This window comes from Anomaloglossus baeobatrachus, chromosome 5 (assembly GCF_048569485.1).
Source record: "Anomaloglossus baeobatrachus isolate aAnoBae1 chromosome 5, aAnoBae1.hap1, whole genome shotgun sequence".
Taxonomy (NCBI): domain Eukaryota; kingdom Metazoa; phylum Chordata; class Amphibia; order Anura; family Aromobatidae; genus Anomaloglossus; species Anomaloglossus baeobatrachus.
The window spans coordinates 64,735,827-64,756,856 of record NC_134357.1 but is presented as its reverse complement, the minus strand read 5'-3'; the positions used below and the strand labels follow the sequence as shown (position 1 = coordinate 64,756,856).

General features: G+C 48.2%; 1 protein-coding gene across 1 annotated transcript in view; it reads right to left on the bottom strand.

The window, feature by feature from the left end:
• MARCHF5 (membrane associated ring-CH-type finger 5) overlaps window positions 1-21,030 on the bottom strand; it is a 64,614-nt gene that overhangs the window by 19,395 nt on the left and 24,189 nt on the right. Inside the window, exon 2 of the mRNA XM_075348562.1 lies at window positions 11,480-11,682. Coding sequence (XP_075204677.1) covers window positions 11,480-11,682 — 203 coding nt within the window. The remainder of the gene's footprint in view (window positions 1-11,479; window positions 11,683-21,030) is intronic.

Sequence of the window (21,030 nt, the reverse complement as noted above, 5' to 3'; positions counted from 1 at the left end):
AGATTCGGGAAGATATTATATATTCCGCCCGCGGAGGTCGGGGGAATATATACCCTCCTCTCACCGGGGACCCTTCAATAATCGGCATAAGTAGTATAGCGGCCTCCTTGCTTATTGTCGGGCAATTCCATAATTGGCCTGACTATAAGAGGGGCGCTAGAGAGCGCGTCACGTGCTCTGTCTGTCGGTCGGGAGGTATAAAGGAGGGGGGACCCCCACTTGTTACCCCCCGATTGTGACGTACTGGTAGCCAGCGCGGGGGATTTCTGAGTGACCCCCCCCCCGGTGGTTTGTGACATATTGGTGGCAAGCGGTGGGATCGAGATAATAGTGTGTGTGAGTGTGAGACCCATACTCCCAGACACTAAAGACTGCCTGCAGCAGCTGTGGCTGCTGGGGTCTTCAGACTAGCTCAACACTAGAGTGTCAGAGTGCAGATACTGTAAGGTGTGTGGAGGCATCAGGTGTCAGTTCTGTGTCAGTGACCAAAAGTCTGCAAGAATGGCTGAGAGCACCAGGAGCAAAGCCAAAGGAATGGCCGATGCTCAGGCCAGAGACGATGAGGAGGTTGTCCACGAGTCCTCCAGGAGCTCGACGCCAGAAAACAGCTCTGCAGAGGACATTGCACAACCGGGCACTGCTGGACAAGATGAGGAGCAGCTCGCCCAAGGGTCCTCAACGAGCCAGATGCCAGCCCTCCGCTCTGCAATGGACAGTGAATCACCAGGCTCCGCAGCGGGCCGCAGATCACCACGTGCCATTCCACCGAGCCTGGGAGGCTCGGATAGCCTTCTTCAAATGGCTATGGCCCTACGCCAGGCTGGAGACCGGGAGGGCTACAAGGAACTCATGGCCGAGCGTGAGCGGCAAGCAGCGCGTGAAGAGCGCCAGGCAGAGCGTAACTACCAGCTGCAGCTAGCTCAGCTCCAGCCCTCATCAGCCACACGTGACCTTCCAGACACCAAACTTCCAAAGGTCCGTGTTGAGGACTTCCCAGTGCTGGAGAAGGATGGAGACTTGGACTCTTTCTTGACTGCTTTTGAACGGACTTGCTTGCAGCATCATCTGAACAAGGACCAGTGGGCCAAATACCTGACCCCCCGTTTAAGGGGTAAGGCCCTGGATATCCTTGGGGACTTGCCTGCTGAGGCGGATCAGGGCTACGACACCATCAAGCGGGCCCTGATCCAACAGTACAACCTCACCCCGGAGTCCTACCGCAAGAAGTTCCGGACGCTACAGAAGGGACCAAAGGACTCCTGGGCTGACCACCGGCGGGCACTTGCCCGAGCTGCCGACCACTGGACCCAAGGCCTGCAGCTTTCCACCGGACCGGAGATCCTGGACTTGTTCATCACGGAGCAACTCTTGTGGAACTGCCCTGAGGATCTCCGCCAGTTCATCCGAGACCAGAAGCCAAAGGGATCCACGGCTACAGCTGCCCTGGCAGATGACTACACCAACAATCGGGCTCCTGAAGCCAGGAGAGCAGCCACCAGCAGCACCTGGAGAGGGGGTAAGATGAACTCTGCGACTGCCCCACCTGCCCCTAGACTGCAGGGGGTGTCCCCCTCAACTCCCCTCTCCAGGCCCGTGGCAGAGCCAAGACGGTGCCACCAGTGCAACCTACCTGGACACTTCAAGGCCATGTGCCCTCAGCGTCCCAAGGCCCCGGCTCCGTCCCCGTCCCAAGGGCCGCCCAAGGTGTATTGTGTGGGTGGGGGTGGTGGTAGGTCCCTGGACAGCTTCCAACCTGTCACCGTCGGCCGGTCTGTGACCATAGGACTGCGAGACAGCGCCTCGGAGGTGACTCTGGTGCGGCCTGAGATGGTGTCCCCCCAAGACTTGATCCCTGGAAAAACCCTCGCTGTCTCCGGGATTGGAGGCATTGACCCGGCGCTGCCTGTTGCTGACATTTATGTGGACTGGGGCGCGGGGCGAGGGGTGAGAGAGGTGGGGGTAACTGATCGGATCCCTGCAAACGTGCTACTTGGGACAGATTTGGGGCAGATAACCTCCCAGTTTGGGCCCCAACCAAGGGCGGAACCTTCAGCCCGTACTGACATGACTCCTAACAATGTTAATGTGTTATCTATGAATGATGTAAGGGAGGAGGGAGTGAACTCTGATATTTCTGCTTGCATAGACACCATAGACACACACTCAGCTGCAGCTGTGACAGGGGAGGGGGTCAGAGAAAGGTGTGACAATGCCTCTACAAGTAACCAGCCTGTGAGCTGGGATCTGTTGCCCTCTGCAGGGATAAGCAGAGAGCAGGGTGCTGCAGGGGGAGGACCAGTGTGTGGGGTGGGGGCTACCACAGCAAATGTGGGGTCCCCAGAGATTTCACAGCGGGGTTCTGTTGCTGCAGGAGGGGAACAGGCAGGTGAGATTGGGGCCGGTCCAGGAGCGGAAGCGCTCCCAGGTAAGATCTCGGTGCATGGTTCCCCCACAACCGGGGTGTCAGGAAGCCAGGTAGGTCTGCCTGAACCGGCGACTTGGTCAGGAACGGAGGAGGAGCAGGCACGACCCACGGTCGCAGCGGCTGTGGCCGCTGTCACCCGCAGTGGGAGTGCTGGAAGCCAAGGGGCCTCCCGGAGGTCCGATAGCTCTTCCCCTTCTGACCAAGTGGCAGCCGAGTCAGGTGGAGGCCAGGACACAGGTCCCGGGGTACTGACTGAAGATGTGACAGTCTCGTCGATTCTGGCCACATCTAGTCAGGAGTTTCAGGCAGCGTTAGAAGCTGACGACAGCCTGAAAGCTCTTAAGGAGCAGGCGGCACAGCCTCCCTCGGACTCGGACCCGGAGCGAGTGGTCTGGGACCAAGGACGGCTGTACCGGGCCACGGTCCAGCAGGGTTCACCGGAGGCGTGGCCCAGGCACCGACAGTTGGTGGTACCCTATCCGTTCCGGACGGAGTTGTTGCGGATCGCACATGAGATTCCGATGGCCGGACACCTAGGGATCGCTAAGACCAAGGCCAGGTTAAACCAGCATTTCTACTGGCCAAAAATGGGGGCCGATGTGGCTGCCTACTGCCGTTCGTGTGAAACCTGTCAGAGAGTGGGGAAGGCGGGGCCACACCCCAAAACCCCACTAGTATCTCTGCCAATCATCGATGAGCCTTTCAGGAGGGTGGCTGTGGATCTGGTCGGCCCGCTGGCCATCCCCAGCAGCTCCGGGAAACGCTTCATACTGACGGTAGTGGACTATGCCACCCGGTACCCAGAAGCAGTGGCCTTGTCGTCCATTCGGGCTGACAAGGTGGCCACCGCATTGCTGGAGATTTTCTCCCGAGTGGGTTTTCCCCAGGAAATGCTCACTGACCGGGGGACCCAATTCATGTCCCAGCTGATGGAGGCCCTCTGTAAGCAAGTCCAGGTGCGACATCTGGTGGCCAGCCCGTACCATCCACAGACTAATGGCCTGTGCGAGCGGTTCAATGGCACCTTAAAGCAGATGCTTAAGATGTTGGTCGACTCCCACGGGCGTGACTGGGAGCGGTATCTCCCACACCTGTTATTTGCTTACCGGGAGGTTCCACAGGCCTCAACAGGATTCTCACCGTTTGAGCTCCTGTACGGGCGACGTGTGCGGGGCCCCCTGGCTCTGGTGAAAGAGGCTTGGGAAGGGGATTTGGCCACCCCTGGAGTGTCGGTTATCGAGTATGTCATGCGCTTCCGGGACAAAATGCAGGCCTTGACGCAACTGGTACACGACAATATGGCTCAAGCCCAGGCCGATCAGAAGCGTTGGTACGACCAGAACGCTTGTGAGAGGACCTACCAAGTGGGTCAAGAGGTGTGGGTACTGGTCCCCGTACCACAGGACAAGCTTCAGGCAGCCTGGGAAGGCCCATACCTCGTGTACCAGCAGCTCAACCCTGTGACGTACCTGGTCACCCTGGACCCTGCCCGTGGAAGGCGGAAGCCCTTCCATGTGAACATGATGAAGGCACATCATGAGCGGGAGGCATGTGCGCTCCCCGTGTGCAACCTGCCCGAGGAGGGAGAAGCGGAAACCCTCTTGGATATGCTAGCCCAGGTTAGGGCAGGCGGATCCATTGAGGATGTGGAGGTTGGCCACCAGCTCTTGGAGGACCAACGGTCCCAGCTGTGGGCCACCCTACACCCCTTCCGGGGGTTGTTTACCAACCAGCCCGGAAGGACTGACTTGGCTGTCCATCACGTGGACACTGGGGATCATCCCCCGATCCGGCGTTCAGCATATCGGGTCTCCCTGGAGGTGCAGCAACACATGCGCCAGGAGATTGACGAGATGCTGGAGCTGGGGGTGATCCAGGCATCCAACAGCGCTTGGGCCTCGCCTGTAGTCCTCGTCCCTAAGAAGGACCGAACCACTCGGTTCTGCGTGGACTACAGGGGGCTCAATGCTGTCACGGTCGCCGATGCGTACCCAATGCCACGCATCGATGACCTGCTCGATCAGTTGGCCGGGGCTCAGTACCTGACCATCATGGATCTGAGCCGGGGATATTGGCAGATCCCCCTGACTCGCAAGGCCAGGGAACGCTCTGCCTTTATTACCCCATTTGGACTGTACGAGTCCACGGTGATGCCATTCGGGATGAGGAATGCCCCTGCCACTTTCCAGCGGATGGTCAACACCCTGCTCAAGGGACTTGAAGGGTACGCGGCCGCGTACCTGGATGACATTGCCGTCTTCAGTCCCACCTGGGAAGATCACCTAGAGCATCTAGCACAGGTGCTCAGGCGGATCCACCGGGCAGGTTTGACCATCAAGCCGGGAAAGTGTCAGCTGGCCATGAGCGAGGTCCAGTACCTCGGTCACCGGGTAGGTGGGGGAACGCTGAAGCCCGAGCCTGAGAAAGTGGAGGCCATCGCATCCTGGCCCACCCCCAGGACCAAGAAGCAGGTGATGTCCTTCTTGGGGACCGCTGGGTACTATAGGAGGTTTGTTCCATGCTATAGTAGCCTGGCAAAGCCCTTGACGGACCTCACCAAGAAGAAGCTGCCCTCTGCAGTCGATTGGACAATGGACTGCGAGACAGCCTTCCGGGCCCTAAAGGACGCCCTGTCCAGCCCGCCCGTGCTACAGGCAGCCGACTTCACGCGGCCGTTTGTAGTACAGACCGACGCCAGTGACTTCGGCCTCGGTGCGGTGCTCAGCCAGGTGGACTCTGCGAGCCAAGAGCACCCAGTCTTGTACCTGAGCAGGAAGCTGTTACCAAGGGAAGTTGCCTATTCCACGATGGAGAAGGAGTGCCTGGCCATAGTGTGGGCCCTGCAGCGTCTGCAACCCTATCTATACGGGCGCCACTTCATCGTGGAGACGGACCACAATCCCCTCAGCTGGTTGCACACCGTCTCTGGGACGAATGGGCGATTGTTGCAATGGAGCCTTGCGCTCCAGCAATACAACTTCACCATTCGCCACAAAAGGGGCCGTGACCACGGTAACGCAGACGGGCTGTCCCGACAAGGAGAGGTCGCGGACGGGCGCACGGGGGAACACCGGAGTGTGCTGCCCCCTAGCGCCCTCAAAAGGGGGGAGGTGTGAGGTAAATCCGGAGATATGACGATAAATCATGACATTCAAGTCATGTCAGGAAGCCCTCTCCTGGTGTCACTACCCCCTTCCCTTCACACAACTGGTTTAGCAACAAATCCATGGCCATGTCCTGTGATATGGAAATTAGGTGGCTTTGGGACAATGGACACAGGATGACTCCCTGCCGTCACCCTGTAGTAGGGGCTGCTAGCTAGTTAGCAAGGCTATGGAAATAGCCAGACAGAACGACTCCAGTAAAAAATGGTTCATATCTCGCAAGCCATATTTCCGATAAATATGGCAACCATAAAAATGGTGTCTCCGCATGTGGACGATGCCGGCACCCCCTTTTTATGGGAACAGGACATTGGGAAATGCCCCAGGCGTGATATCAGCCAATGGGGAACTGGCAGACAGGTCATGAGTCCCCTCGTTCTGTAGCTAAATTCATAACTGTCACAATGAGAGCATTGGCGTCTGCCTACGACGCTCCCAGGCAAAGTTATAGCCAAAATCCCCTTTGCTGGATAATTCTGATCCATGCAGGGGGAGTGGCAGTGCTTCCCTGTGAGGTCACTAAGGTAGGAGGGGACCTGGATCTGCCCAGGTTGATAACCCTACTTCGGCCATTTTCCAGCGTTCTTCTCGCTGGGGGCACGTGCAGGAAACATCTGTGGGAGTTCCTAGAAACCTGGTCTACAGCGCCCCCCTGTGGCCAGACGCACAAGGTAACTGATTGAATTTGCATACCTGTTTGTAAACCATGCTTTATCTGTAACTGTACTCTGACATATGTATATTCTGTAGATTCCCTATTGTATATATTGTAGTTTCTAGTGTGCCTTAGGCGATTAAATTATATAATTAATCTTGGGCTGTTCTGTTATCTCGATCTTGAATCCCACGTCCGTGTGTTCGGCTAATAGTTACCGTAAATCGGTTGGTGGCAGCGAGTTGTGCCAAGGATTATTGTGGGGAGGCCAGTGAGATTCGGGAAGATATTATATATTCCGCCCGCGGAGGTCGGGGGAATATATACCCTCCTCTCACCGGGGACCCTTCAATAATCGGCATAAGTAGTATAGCGGCCTCCTTGCTTATTGTCGGGCAATTCCATAATTGGCCTGACTATAAGAGGGGCGCTAGAGAGCGCGTCACGTGCTCTGTCTGTCGGTCGGGAGGTATAAAGGAGGGGGGACCCCCACTTGTTACCCCCCGATTGTGACGTACTGGTAGCCAGCGCGGGGGATTTCTGAGTGACCCCCCCCCGGTGGTTTGTGACACCAGGCCTTTCATCCTCAGCTTTACCAAGCTCCCGTCTGTATTTTATTTCCTAACTCCATGTTCCTTGATGTTAATAATTGATCTGAGGAAGTAGCAGCCGTCTACATCTTCTAAGTCTTCACATCGGCTGCAGAGCGATCCATCTGCCTCATTTTCTTCATATATTAGGCCACTGTGGATAATAACTCAAAGCCAAAGTTTGGTCACTCTCCCGCCACCTTATAGTTTCCCTGTGTGGAGGTCTACAGTGCTCCTCACACCCACCCCTCACAGCCATGTGCAATATCTGTAAGGCTACTTTCACACATCCGGTTTGAGCACTGCGGCTCAATCCGGCTGTGAAACCTATGCAACGGATGCGGCGAAAACACCGCATCCTTTGCATAAGTTTTTACATGCGGCCGGTCCGTTTTTTTCCGGTTGCGGCACGCTACTGAGCATGCGCAGTGGAAGAAACCGCATGCGGCGGCCGGATGCGTTTTTTTTCCGCATCGCGCCGCATCCGGCGTTCATAGGCATGCATTGAAAATGCGCCGCAGCGGCCGGATGCAGCGCGATGCGGGTTTTTTTGCCGGACAAAAAAACGTTGCAAGACACGTTGCCTCCAGCCGCCGCTTTGATAAATTTTGCCGCATCCGGAAAAAAACGGATGCAACGCAAAGCCATCAGGTACAATCCGGTAACAATGCAAATCTATGGGGATAAAACGGATCCGTTTTACCCGTTTTTTTCCGGATTGTACCTGATGGGAAAAAACTGATGTGTGAAAGTAGCTTAAATGGTGTATACGTAGACAGCACTGTCTCCTAATCTATCAGTGTTTCTCAACTCCAGTTCTCAAGACCCACGGACAGATCATGTTTTGAGGTTTTTCTCAATCAGGTTTTCAGGATTTCCTTAATGTTGCACAGGTGATTGAATTATTCTCCAATATTGAGGAAAAACTGAAAACATGAACTGTTCGTGGGTCTTGAGGACTGGAGTTGAGAAAAACTGCTGTAAATGATTAAAACATTGGTAATACTGCCTCCCAGTCTTCCCCTGTAAATGTTGAAGACACAAAGTATCACCTTAAAGTCCCCCCTGTATATGAAGAATATACAGTTAGGTCCAGAAATATTTGGACAGTGACACAATTTTCGCGAGTTGGGCTCTGCATGCCACCACATTGGATTTGCAATGAAACCTCTACAACAGAATTCAAGTGCAGATTGTAACGTTTAATTTGAACGTTTGAACAAAAATATCTGATAGAAATTGTAGGAATTGTACACATTTCTTTACAAACACTCCACATTTTAGGAGGTCAAAAGTAATTGGACAAATAAACCAAACCCAAACAAAATATTTTTATTTTCAATATTTTGTTGCGAATCCTTTGGAGGCAAATACTTCCTTAAGTCTGGAACCCATGGACATCACCAAACACTGGGTTTCCTCCTTCTTAATGCTTTGCCAGGCCTTTACAGCCGCAGCCTTCAGGTCTTGCTTGTTTGTGGGTCTTTCCGTCTTAAGTCTGGATTTGAGCAAGTGAAATGCATGCTCAATTGGGTTAAGATCTGGTGATTGACTTGGCCATTGCAGAATGTTCCACTTTTTTGCACTCATGAACTCCTGGGTAGCTTTGGCTGTATGCTTGGGGTCATTGTCCATCTGTACTATGAAGCGCCGTCCGATCAACTTCGCGGCATTTGGCTGAATCTGGGCTGAAAGTATATCCCGGTACACTTCAGAATTCATCCGGCTACTCTTGTCTGCTGTTATGTCATCAATAAACACAAGTGACCCAGTGCCATTGAAAGCCATGCATGCCCATGCCATCACGTTGCCTCCACCATGTTTTACAGAGGATGTGGTGTGCCTTGGATCATGTGCCGTTCCCTTTCTTCTCCAAACTTTTTTCTTCCCATCATTCTGGTACAGGTTGATCTTTGTCTCATCTGTCCATAGAATACTTTTCCAGAACTGAGCTGGCTTCATGAGGTGTTTTTCAGCAAATTTAACTCTGGCCTGTCTATTTTTGGAATTGATGAATGGTTTGCATCTAGATGTGAACCCTTTGTATTTACTTTCATGGAGTCTTCTCTTTACTGTTGATTTAGAGACAGATACACCTACTTCACTGAGAGTGTTCTGGACTTCAGTTGATGTTGTGAACGGGTTCTTCTTCACCAAAGAAAGTATGCGGCGATCATCCACCACTATTGTCATCCGTGGACGCCCAGGCCTTTTTGAGTTCCCAAGCTCACCAGTCAATTCCTTTTTTATCAGAATGTACCCGACTGTTGATTTTGCTACTCCAAGCATGTCTGCTATCTCTCTGATGGATTTTTTCTTTTTTTCAGCCTCAGGATGTTCTGCTTCACCTCAATTGAGAGTTCCTTAGACCGCATGTTGTCTGGTCACAGCAACAGCTTCCAAATGCAAAATCACACACCTGTAATCAACCCCAGACCTTTTAACTACTTCATTGATTACAGGTTAACGAGGGAGACGCCTTCAGAGTTAATTGCAGCCCTTAGAGTCCCTTGTCCAATTACTTTTGGTCCCTTGAAAAAGAGGAGGCTATGCATTACAGAGCTATGATTCCTAAACCCTTTCTCCGATTTGGATGTGAAAACTCTCATATTGCAGCTGGGAGTGTGCACTTTCATCCCATATTATATATATAATTGTATTTCTGAACATGTTTTTGTAAACAGCTAAAATAACAAAACTTGTGTCACTGTCCAAATATTTCTGGCCCTGACTGTATACATAGTATTGCCTCCTAGTCTCTCCTTGTTAATGAAGAGTATAGACAGTACTGCCTCCCAGTCTCTCCCAATAAATTATCAATAGATACTTAGTACTGCCTTTATGTCCCCCGTGTATAATGAACATGTAGTTAGCACAGCCTCTCAGTTGCCCCATGTAAATAATTAATACATCGATAGTACTGCATCATAGCTTGTCCCTGTAAATGACGAATACATAAATACTTCCTTGAAACCCATCCAACTCTCCTCTTCGCCGTTTATGATAAATATATAATTAGCATGGCCCCCCCCAGTCATCCCCTCTAAATGATTAATATATAGTGCTAATGTAAATGGAGTTGTGTCTTCTCTGTTAGGGTTTAGTCTCTCCCCTTTAGGACCCTACAGAGATCTTTTCCTTGCTAATCATTATTCATCACGCTCTGTGTCTTTATATACCTGCATTTCCTCTTAGTATGTTGCTGGTGATAGAGTTAAGCTTCTATATGGTCCTGATTGGTAGCAGTCGGCTTGTAATTATTTGGAGAAAAGTCGTATGTTGCTTTTCCTCTCTTTAAGGCTGGATTCACACATAGCGACAGCGACAACGACGTCGCTGTTACGTCACCATTTTCTGTGACTTAACAGCGACCTTGTAAGTCGCTGTTATGATCGCTGCTTAGCTGTCAAACACAGCGACGCAGCAGCGATCATAACGTCACTACATGTCCAGAGAGCAGGGAGCCGCGCACACTGCATAGCGCTGGCTCCCTGCTCTCCTAGCTACAGTACACATCGGGTTAATTAACCCGATGTGTACTGCAGCTACATGTGCAGAGAGCAGGGAGCCGGCACTGGCAGCGAGAGAGCGGCGGAGACTGGTAACGAAGGTAAATATCGGGTAACCACCTTGGTTACCCGATGTTTACCCTGGTTACAGCTTACCGCAGCTACCAGATGCCGGCTCCTGCTCTCTGCTCGCTTCATTTCGACGCTCTCTCGCTGTCACACACAGCGATCTGTGCGTCACAGCGGGAGAGCAACAATAAAAAAACGAACCAGGGCTGTGTGTAACGAGCAGCGATCTCACAGCAGGGGCCAGATCGCTGCTCAGTGTCACACACAGAGAGATCGCTAATGAGGTCACTGCTGCGTCACAAAAAACGTGACTCAGCAGCAATCTCAGCAGCGATCTCGCTGTGTGTGAAGCACCCCTAAGGTATCTTGGTAATAAGTTGTTTGTTTGCTTCCGCCTATTTGTTTTCCTGGTGTGTTCTTTAGGACTTAGTGGGGTTGACTAGCACTCATCCCGCCCATTCATTATCTGTGGCCCAGCTCCGGGTCAGGTATCCTGCTCAGCTCATAGGTACGGAATCTATCTAATGTGGACAGGGGAGCCAGTGGAAAGTTTTATCAGGGGTCATCATCTACCCCTCCCCTAGACACAAGGTTTCCTTCTTTCCTCCCTTTTCGCCATTCAATCGGTATTTCCCCATACCTAGCGTAACAAATCACTAGCTAGTACAGCCTCCCAGTTTGTACCTGTACATACATAGATGGTACTATATCCTAGTCGCTCTCTGTGTGGGAAATTTTGCCAAAGGCTCTCAAAAAAAATGAATTGAGTCAACTGTAATTCAAGTTACAGCTACACCGCTTGGCCCAACCGGAAGTTCCCTGAACGGAAAACAGCCTCACATATATACGTCTGGGACTGTCCGTTCAGGTCAGCAGACCCGCAGATGTGCAGATACTGTAGCCATGATATGAACCAAAGATAACAGTTATACCAATGCCCCTTAACTCACAGTACTGAGCAAGGGCAGAAACCTGTTGAAAAATGTGACGTAAAAATGTAAATAGTAGGTTCACCGGAATTTACGACGGGGAGGGGGAGGTCCACAAAGTGTATGAAATACACTTACCGAGGTTCGGGAACTCTATTAAGTATTCGGCGTTACACTGAGGGCAGGCGACTCTGGCAGTGCTGTTCCCTCTCTGTTTCTCATCTACCCAGCGCTGGAGACATGACTGATGTACCCATTTTGTGGACCCCCTGCACCGGCACGGCCTGACCCACTCCGCTGTTCTGTCATCTTCATCTGTAGCGAAACACACCCAGCAACTCCTGGAAAACATATATATACACATAATGGTCAACAAGAAGTCTTCAGCTCGCTTAACAATCAATGATGTATAAAAGATCTATAGAAACAATTTCACCATATACTGTATATCCGTTCCGGTTATTCCTACGACTAATCTAACAATTGGGCGTCTTTTTCAGACAGATTAGACCTTAAAATCCAACTGGAAAAGCGTCCCATAAAAGGTGTATTATGTCAAAACGACATTGCTGTGCACAAGTGTCTAAGGCCAAAAAAGCTTGTAAATGTTGAAGCAGATATAAGAAGTGACCATCTCATTGTTCGTGTTCCAATCCTCTACACCTTGAGAATATTGAGTAGGATCTGCCATAAGAATAAGAGCGAAACCGCTCCATAAAAATGACCACCGCGGGTTCCTGAAGAGGCTTCACCTGGGAAAACTCAGCGACAAAAACACCGTGTGCACATGGCCTACAGGAATATACAGATCTCAATTCCTCACCTCTCCGCTTACAGTCACTGGGACATTAAATAATCCGTGCACAAATGTCAGAAGAATAGAATGAGGATTTTAGCCTTTAGTTTTTAAGAAACCGGTTGCCATTCACTGACCACAAGTAAAATCTTGCAAACATGGAGGAATGCACAGAATATATAGGGGTTTTTTTGTTTTTGTATTTTTTAATGTTAAACTGGAAAACCAGTTGGTCGCTTCTGCAGCAAACAAGCAACATCCGAAGCAGCGAGGACTGAAAACCCACGGCAGCCAGTCAGCATGTTGCATCAATAGGCTCCACTCTGCCTACTATTAATATACAGAAAACACCGGTCCACAGTCATCATGGGATTTTTTTTTTTTTCTTTTAAGTCTCTTTCCTTTTTTTTCTCTTGTGGTAGTCATTGCCATTTTTTGGGTCAAATTCTTCAAAACATAAGCAAGTGGTTCATGAATTCTGCGCAAAGTAAAAAATATTTGGACACTACCCAAGGGAGAGAAGGCTCGGGCGCGCAGGCTCGGGGGGCGCCACCCGGGACGCGCAGGCTCGGGGGGCGCCACCCGGGACGCGCAGGCTCGGGGGGCGCCACCCGGGACGCGCAGGCTCGGGGGGCGCCACCCGGGACGCGCAGGCTCGGGGGGCGCCACCCGGGACGCGCAGGCTCGGGGGGCGCCACCCGGGACGCGCAGGTTCGGGACAAGTGTTCAGAGAATCTAATGGAAGTCTGGGTCTTGAGCCCGCACAATGCTCTGTGTGCTGATGCGGCAGCAGAAGGTGTATGGGACAAGCACAGGGAATACAAAAATAAGTGTCGGTACTCATTCAAAGTACATTTCTTGCAGAACATCATTCCATAAAATGTTGGCCGGGGATTCATCTAGTCTGCAGTCTTAGAAAGCTACAAACTAAAACTTGCCTTCTGCTTACCAGCTTCTCAGTTGACGCCGCAGAGTTTCCTAATTGGAATCTGCATCAAGGCTTCTCCCTCCAGGAATGTAGCTAATTTAGCAATAAGTGTCCGGCAAGCAATTTTCCCATCTCCTCAGCTCAATGTTTGGTTATGTCCGATCATCGCTGGTGAATGTTGCAGAGTCACCAAAAAATATATCCTTCTGCTGTATAATTGCTAATTAGATAGATGTGATAATAATAATAATTGTATTCATTTATATAGCGCTATTAACTCCACAGCGCTTTACATACATTGGCAACACTGTCCCCATTGGGGCTCACAATGTAGAGTCCCTATCTGTATGTTTTTGGAGTGTGGGAGGAAACCGGAGTACCTGGAGGAAATCCACGCAAACACGGGGAGAACTTACAAACTCCTTGCAGATGGTGTCCTTGGTGGGATTTGAACCCAGGACCCCAGCGCTGCAAGACTGTAGTGCTAACCACTGAGCCACCGTGCCGCCCATGATGGAGTGAAGCAACTAAGGGAGTGGAGATTCAATGACTAATTTATATTGTTCTATGTGTACGTGGTCTATGCATGGAGCTCCATCAAGTGCAGCTTTTAAAGGGGTTATCCACTATTTGGACAACCCCAACTTTTTTGTCATGTTATCCCCTGGTAAAATGAATAGCTTAAACTGAGCTTACGTGTCGGCGCCTTTTTAGCGGTTTTGACACTTGCTCTCCTGGAACTTATTGGATGTTGTTTCATCACATGAATTCAGTGCCCAATCACAGCCGGCTTCTCTCTCCCCGCCTTTAGATGTAAAAGTAAGCAACAGTAGGTGCGAGCTGCGGCTGCCGCTGACTTCCAATCGGTTGTTTAAACTTGCCGGGTCAGTAATGGAAGTGTTTGATAGACGCCTCTCTATTACTAACCCCTGGGTTTAAAGTCAACTGTCAATTCACATCTGACATCAACCCCAAAAGTATTACCCCAATTGCCACTGCACCAGAGCAATTTGTAAGAGCCGGGCAAAGCGCCAGAATTGGTGCATGTAACGGATGCACCACTCCTGGGGCGGCTGCAGGCTGCTATTTTTAGGCTGAAAAGGGCCAAATAACCATAGAACTTCCAGGCCTTATAATACCAGCGTCTATTTTAACTATGCCAATTATCAAAAAAAGGCATTACACGCTACCTTGGCTGGTTTCTGGCCCGATATAGTCCTGTTAATGGACCAGGATTATAGACAACGCGGAACTGGTGGCAGACTACTGGACTGGTCGAAAGGGGGCTGTTGGTCCGTCGTTGTGGTGAGCGAGTGGTTGTGCGGCCTGCTCGGTCTCCCTCACCGTGTCTCACTGTGCCTGCAGGGACGGGGGGGGGTTTCAGCGTTACACTGCGCGAAGCAGACCTTACGTATTCCTTGAGGGTGTGGAACGTTGCGTGTTGGCGGAAATGATATCATATTGTGTGGCTCCGATGTATTAGAGATGTTAGGGTGGGGCAAAGAGGTGCGGTTTCGTCAAGGACAGGTCCATTGCTGAGCGGGGGGACGGCGGCATGACACCCCCCCCCCCACCCCTGACATTTTGGTTGCAGCTGTGGGATAAGTGACTCCCCAAGCTGTTTCCTGACAGACCCCACTGCCACCACCAGAGATGCCGCAAACCCCCAACCTACTGTCACTTTCCCCATTATCCTGCACAACTTAGACCCGCAAGCACCGGGCCCTCGTTTCTGTACCAGTCTGTAATTTATATTTTATATACAAAACCCTTCTCATTTACACCACCATGGAGTTAATGGCGCTCTAAAAATAATAATCATGATCCTCCTCATTGTATATTTTTATATACCCAGTAAGGACTTAGTGCAGCAAATGTTTAGCCAAATTAAAAATTCAAGGTCGACCTTCTTTTAAACCCCCCAGAACAAAAATGGCAGCACATGATAACCCTCTGTATAATTAAAGCTTTAGAAAGCGATGAATAATGGATTGAAATTCCCTTCTATTCTCTCGTCGGCTTCATCTCTTTCTATTGTTGCACGGTGAGCTAAATAAAAAAAAATCCGGTTTCATCACAAGGATCCTGGTGCTTGCCAGATTTTCCATTTTCTTGCGCTGAATAAAACATGACCTTGGTCCTGGGACTGAATCAGGTCAGCGCTCAAATAACAACCTGGATTAGAAAAGTCTGGCCCGAGAGAAACAGCAGCGGTATTGTTGGAAGACGTCAGGCCTGGTCCTCTGAAGAGGACGGCACAAAACAAACAACAAAATCTGTCCGGTAACACAACGCTCACAGCAAACAAACTGGATTAACAGGAGCGTAAAAAGCACAAAGTAAGCAAAGCCTGGGGTGTAACCCATTAAAAACAAGGGAGCAGGGCAGGACTCTATATTTAAAGGGGTTGTCCACTATTTTAATGTCTGATCCGCCAGGGTCTGACACTCCACACCTCCGCCGATCAGCTGTTTTCAGTCCCAGCGGCATCGCAGCCGGAAACACTCACTTCTGGAGCTGCTCCGTCTTATGATAGCGGCCGCGGTCAGGTACTGCACATCCGCCTCCTATTGATTAGAATGGGAGGCAGACGTACAGTACCCGGCTGATATCAGAAGACAGAGCAGCACCGGAACTTAGCATTTCCGGCTGCCTGCTGCAGCCGCCGGGACCTAAAACAGCTGATCAACGGGGGAGAGGGGTGTCGGACCCTGAGTGATCAGACATTGATGACCTATCCTAGGATAAGTCATCAATGTTAAAATAGTGGACAAACCCTTTAAGAGTTAAAAAGGGGATTCCTCACCTCCCTGACAGGTCTCTTGTAGTCAATACTTATGTTCCCCATGAAATAACAGATTTGCCAAGATCTTTGCATTTGAATTGTGCTGTTCCTTTGTTATTATTATAGCGCCATTTATTCCATGGAGCTTTGTTCCCCCTAGAAATGTATGAATAAATGGGTGTTGGCAATTGGGCAGGGGTGTCTCTTTAAGCACTTGGATGCTGTCTAAGCTAACAATCAAAACTGACATGGCAAGACTGCAGAGACACACCCTTCTGACAAGAGGTATTATACCACCTAGTTGTCAGTTTATTTATATACTTCTATGAGGAATAACAGAGGAACGGCACCATGTACTCCATGAATAGACTTCTAATAATGGATGCTACTACTCTACCCCGAAAATAAGCCCTAGCAGGAATTTTCAGCCTTTTTGGAGTAAGGCTTGAATATAAGCCCTACCCCAAATATAAGCCCTAATATAAGCCCTAGTTGCAATTCAATAATGAAGTGTCCCTGCAGATAAAGTTAAAGAATCCCGAAGAACACACCTCATTAAAAGAAAGCAGACACCCCTAAAAGAAAGAGGACAGACCCAGCACCGAATAGGACACTGTGGAATGCGAGGACCTGCGGTGGAACGCAAACACAATCTCATGCACGCACACACACAAACCTCCCCCCCTCCAGACTGTCTTATGGGGGAAACACTGTAGTATTATATTGTATAAGATTTGATCCCGCCTATATTTAGGAATGTCACTTTTCTTTAAAGAGGACCATTCCCCTTTTTTTTTATCTATTTCTCCCATGGATACTGTTCCACTGATTATGGAACCATTTTTCTTTCTTTTCTATGCCCCTCCGTTTGAAAGTTACGCCCACCGGAAATAAAAGTCCAAGCATTGCCTTGAATCAACTGGGCGTGTAGCACAGAACTTTTATTTGGGAGTTTCCTTTTCCCTTCTCTGACGTTGGCCTATCAAATCACAGCACCACCCACAATGTCAGAGAAGGGAAAAGGAAACACCCAAATAAAAGTTCTGTGCTACACGCCCACTGTATTCATGGGAAAGTTTGTACTTTTAATATTGGGGGAGGGCGTAACTTTGGAATGGTGGGACACAGAAGAAAAAGAAAAAAAGTGTTCCAGAATTGGTGGAGCAGCAGCAATTAGAGGACTCTGTTTCATTTCATTTTTTTTTTGTTTTGCTTCCGTAAAAAGTCCTCTTTAATAAATTGTTACATAACCGTGCTCTTACAGTGAAAGCAGCTGAACAGAAGAGATAAAATGTAGCATTAATGCATTATAAATGCATTTCCTACAGTTTAGTTCGTATTCCTGGTGTCAGCTAGTTCAAAGTCAGAAGACAGGAAAACAGCGAACAAAGCTCTAAAAACGGCAAACGCGGCGTCCAATATTACCCTTTGAAGATCACTGCGGCATTTTTGCATTTCCAGAATTAAAAAAAAAAGTACATTATGCTGATGAAGCAAAAATATATTACATATTAAAGTGAAATTTAAATAGCTGCAGATTAAAAAGCTAATGAAGGATAAAATCAGCATATGTGCGCATTAATGAAATGCCATTCTGCACTGGCGAATGGAAAATATTGGTATGCAAAAGACTGAATGGGAATTAAACCATACATCAGCATCTGTGGAAAACAGAACGTGGAATTTCATTAACAATAGAAAGAAATGATTCTAAAGATTAAAAATTAAAGTGCGGCATAAATACGCACATTAATTCATTTCCTATACTAATCTCAGAGAGAAAAAAAAAAACAGCATAGAAACAAGCATAATAATAAGGGTACATGCATATGACGTCTGGGGTCCGCCAAGTTTATCTAGGTGAATACTCTTTGGTAGCACATCGGGGGGGTTTTTTCTTGAAATGGCTTTGGTTTTTGCAGCGTCTTATCTGTATTTTAGGCTACTCTCACATCAGCATTATTCTGACGGAATGCCGGATCCGGCACAAATGCGGTACAGTTCAATGGAATCGCAGCAAGACAAGTTCACATGCTGTCACATGCGGCCACATGTGAACTTATCTTGCCACAAGTCCATTGAACTGTACCGCATTTTTGACGGATACTTCATTGCGGCAGAATAGCGCTGATGTGAGAGCGGCATTACACTACAGTGGAATAAACACATTATACATTTTAATTGCTTCATAGTTTCCAAACCCTGAAGAAGTTAAAATGAGCAGCAAAAGGCTGAGTAGGTGCAAAGCAGCATTGTTTGTACATTGTTGTGCAAATCCATGAAAAAAAAAAAAAAAGTAGATTTTAATAATTTTTTTTAATAATATATATAACATATAAGCTATTATAATAGTAAGTACTAATACTATAAATAATAAGATAAATATGTAAAAAATAAAATAATTAGCATATATAATATATAAGATATTATAATAGTAAATAATACTATAATAAGATACATAAATATATAAAATAATAATACAATATATTAAGATTATGATATCATAATGCTATAAATAAGATCTACAAATAATATATAAAATATAATAAATATATATTATATATATATATATATATATATATATATACATATACATATACATATACATATACATATATATATATACATACACACACACACACATAGATAATAATATTCATTATTATATAATATTCATTATTATTTATTATTGCGTTTGTTATTGGTGCAAAATGCCTTTTAGCAGATCATCTCCAATCAAACATGGTGGATTAAGTTCCCTAATTGACCCTTCTAGTAAAAAAGTTCTTGCAATGGTGCTGGTCCTCTTTGAGATAGATGGGTTAGTGTGGAAGTAATTATAAGTCATGGAAAGATTTTTATGCAGAACTATGCACCAAGCAGCATCTGCCATGTGTAAACCTCTTGTGGGAGTCTAGAAAACCATGGATATTGGAGGTGGCCTTTGCAATAATAAGCCCTGTCCATATACCCCATTAGAAAGTGATATCCGCTGCTGGGCTTCCCCTTCTATGTAACAGCTGAAACAGAGGGCCGCTCTATAGAAGAAGCTACCACCATTCATCCGGATTACTACGATTCCTCTGCCGTGGCCACTGCCTGCTGCTCAATGCTTCCACCGCACAAATCAGCAATTTTGCACGCTGTTTTTCTGATGAGACAACTCCTTTAAATGATCCCTCAGAGCAAATATGCTGGGAATCCTCTGTATATAGGAACTGTAATAAATGTCAGGTCTTTCCAACTGGATTTCTAATGGGACCAGACGTTAATTCCACCAGGGCAGAAAATTATTTTCTATAATTAAATGTAAAATCGTCATCCCATAAGAAACGTGAAGATGTCCATTTCAATCTTTGTGATCTAGCTCCTTGCACTGGTCCAATAATGACTTTCTAGTAGCACAATCACTCCAAGGCAGAGAGGTGATGACGCATTGCATTAAAGCTGCCCAACTGCCGAGATCTGCGCCTTTAACACTGATATCTAAAATTTACACCAAGTCAACATTTCAGACAGCACAAGACTCTTCAGGCCTCTTTAGATCACCAAGAAACCAAAAATGAGCCGCAGCATGAGTTGTTACATATGCAACTTATAAGCCGCATGTTCACACTGGCCATAAAATAAAGGAAACCCAAGATGAAAATAGTATGGACGTATACCCTGCTGTAACTAAACGCATAGTGCATATAAATAAACATAGGGTTCTTAGTAAACACTAATTTTTGATCAAAAAAGTGTAAAGCCACCCCAGGCAGATTTTATGCATCTAGTACAAGTCAGAATTCAGACATCAATAGAGACAACAATTCCTGAACCAACCTCCGTCCTCAAATATTAAAGGGAAAGGGGTGGTTCACTACTTGGCATTACCATCCACATCAATAAAACATTGAGAAACAAGACTTCTCTCAAAAACCTTCTGTTGTCCATTCTGCCTCTCAGCAGTGCTATTGTGGTCCGCTCATCCCCATCACGTGACCCCTGGGCTTCATTACCTCTGATGTCCGGTGGTGTCACATCAACTTCTAGTTGACCTGATATCACCGCAGTCGTCCCCAGTCTGTGAGTGGACGGAGTTTCACTGCTCATCACAGCCCAGCGTCGCTCCTGCTTGCGGCACTGTGCCGAGAAGGAGAGCGCGCGCGAGATGCTGGGCTGTGACGAGCGGTGAAACTCCGCCCACAGCCCAGTGACTCACAGAGGCTGGGGCTGGCCTCGGTGATGTCAGGTGAGCTGGAAGTGGACATATCACCAGACATCAGAGGTCATACAGCACAGGCACTATTGCCAACACAAGGTATTTGAGAGAATCCACGCTATATCAATGTGGCCAGTAACGCTGACTAGTGAACCACCCCTTTAAAATTATTTAGACACCTCTTCAAAATCAATGAATTCAGACATTTTATTCTCAGTCCCATTGCCCTAATGTATCACATTCGGCCTTTCTCCGCCTGTATATAGCCTGTGCCCCCCCCCCCCCCCCCCTACTTCCTTGTATATAACCTCTGGGCCCTCACCATGCCATTTCCATTTACTAAGACAGAAAGGCTGGTGGTAAATCTCTCCCCGATACTACCGGCGGTCCTGGTATAACACGTCAGTTCGTGACTTTTCTTAAATATTTCATGATCCACTTTGAGGGATATTGAAACGTGAAAGGAGCCGCAGCAACTCGGTCACAAATTAGAGACCCTGTAACATTACAGAGCAGAGGACAGAAAAGTCACCAAGGCTGATGACTCCATATCTGCAATCGGCCCCCGCACAGAGCTTCATTTTAAGTGTTTGAGCTGTTTGCTAGCCTTACGTCACCAAGCACATTGCCATGTGTCGGATCTGCAACAATATCTACAACAGTAAATGGCCCGTGGGAATATGCACTTAAAATGGACACAGTCAGGTGACACCAAGTAACTTTAATAGTGCAAATAGTGGGCAATCACAACACAGACTTCCACCATGCTGCACTTTTCACATTTCTCCTTTGGGCTTTGTATATTACCATCCTATTTGTTTATGTATGGATTTTCACTCATGTTCCTCCTGAAACTAGGTGTCATTAATAGTGATGGGGGGACCCGGACTGTAAAAGTCTGAATCTGCGAGGTTTCAAAGGTGCCCGGGATTCCGAGTGTTTGATCCAGATCCAACACTCAAGAAGTTAAAAAAAA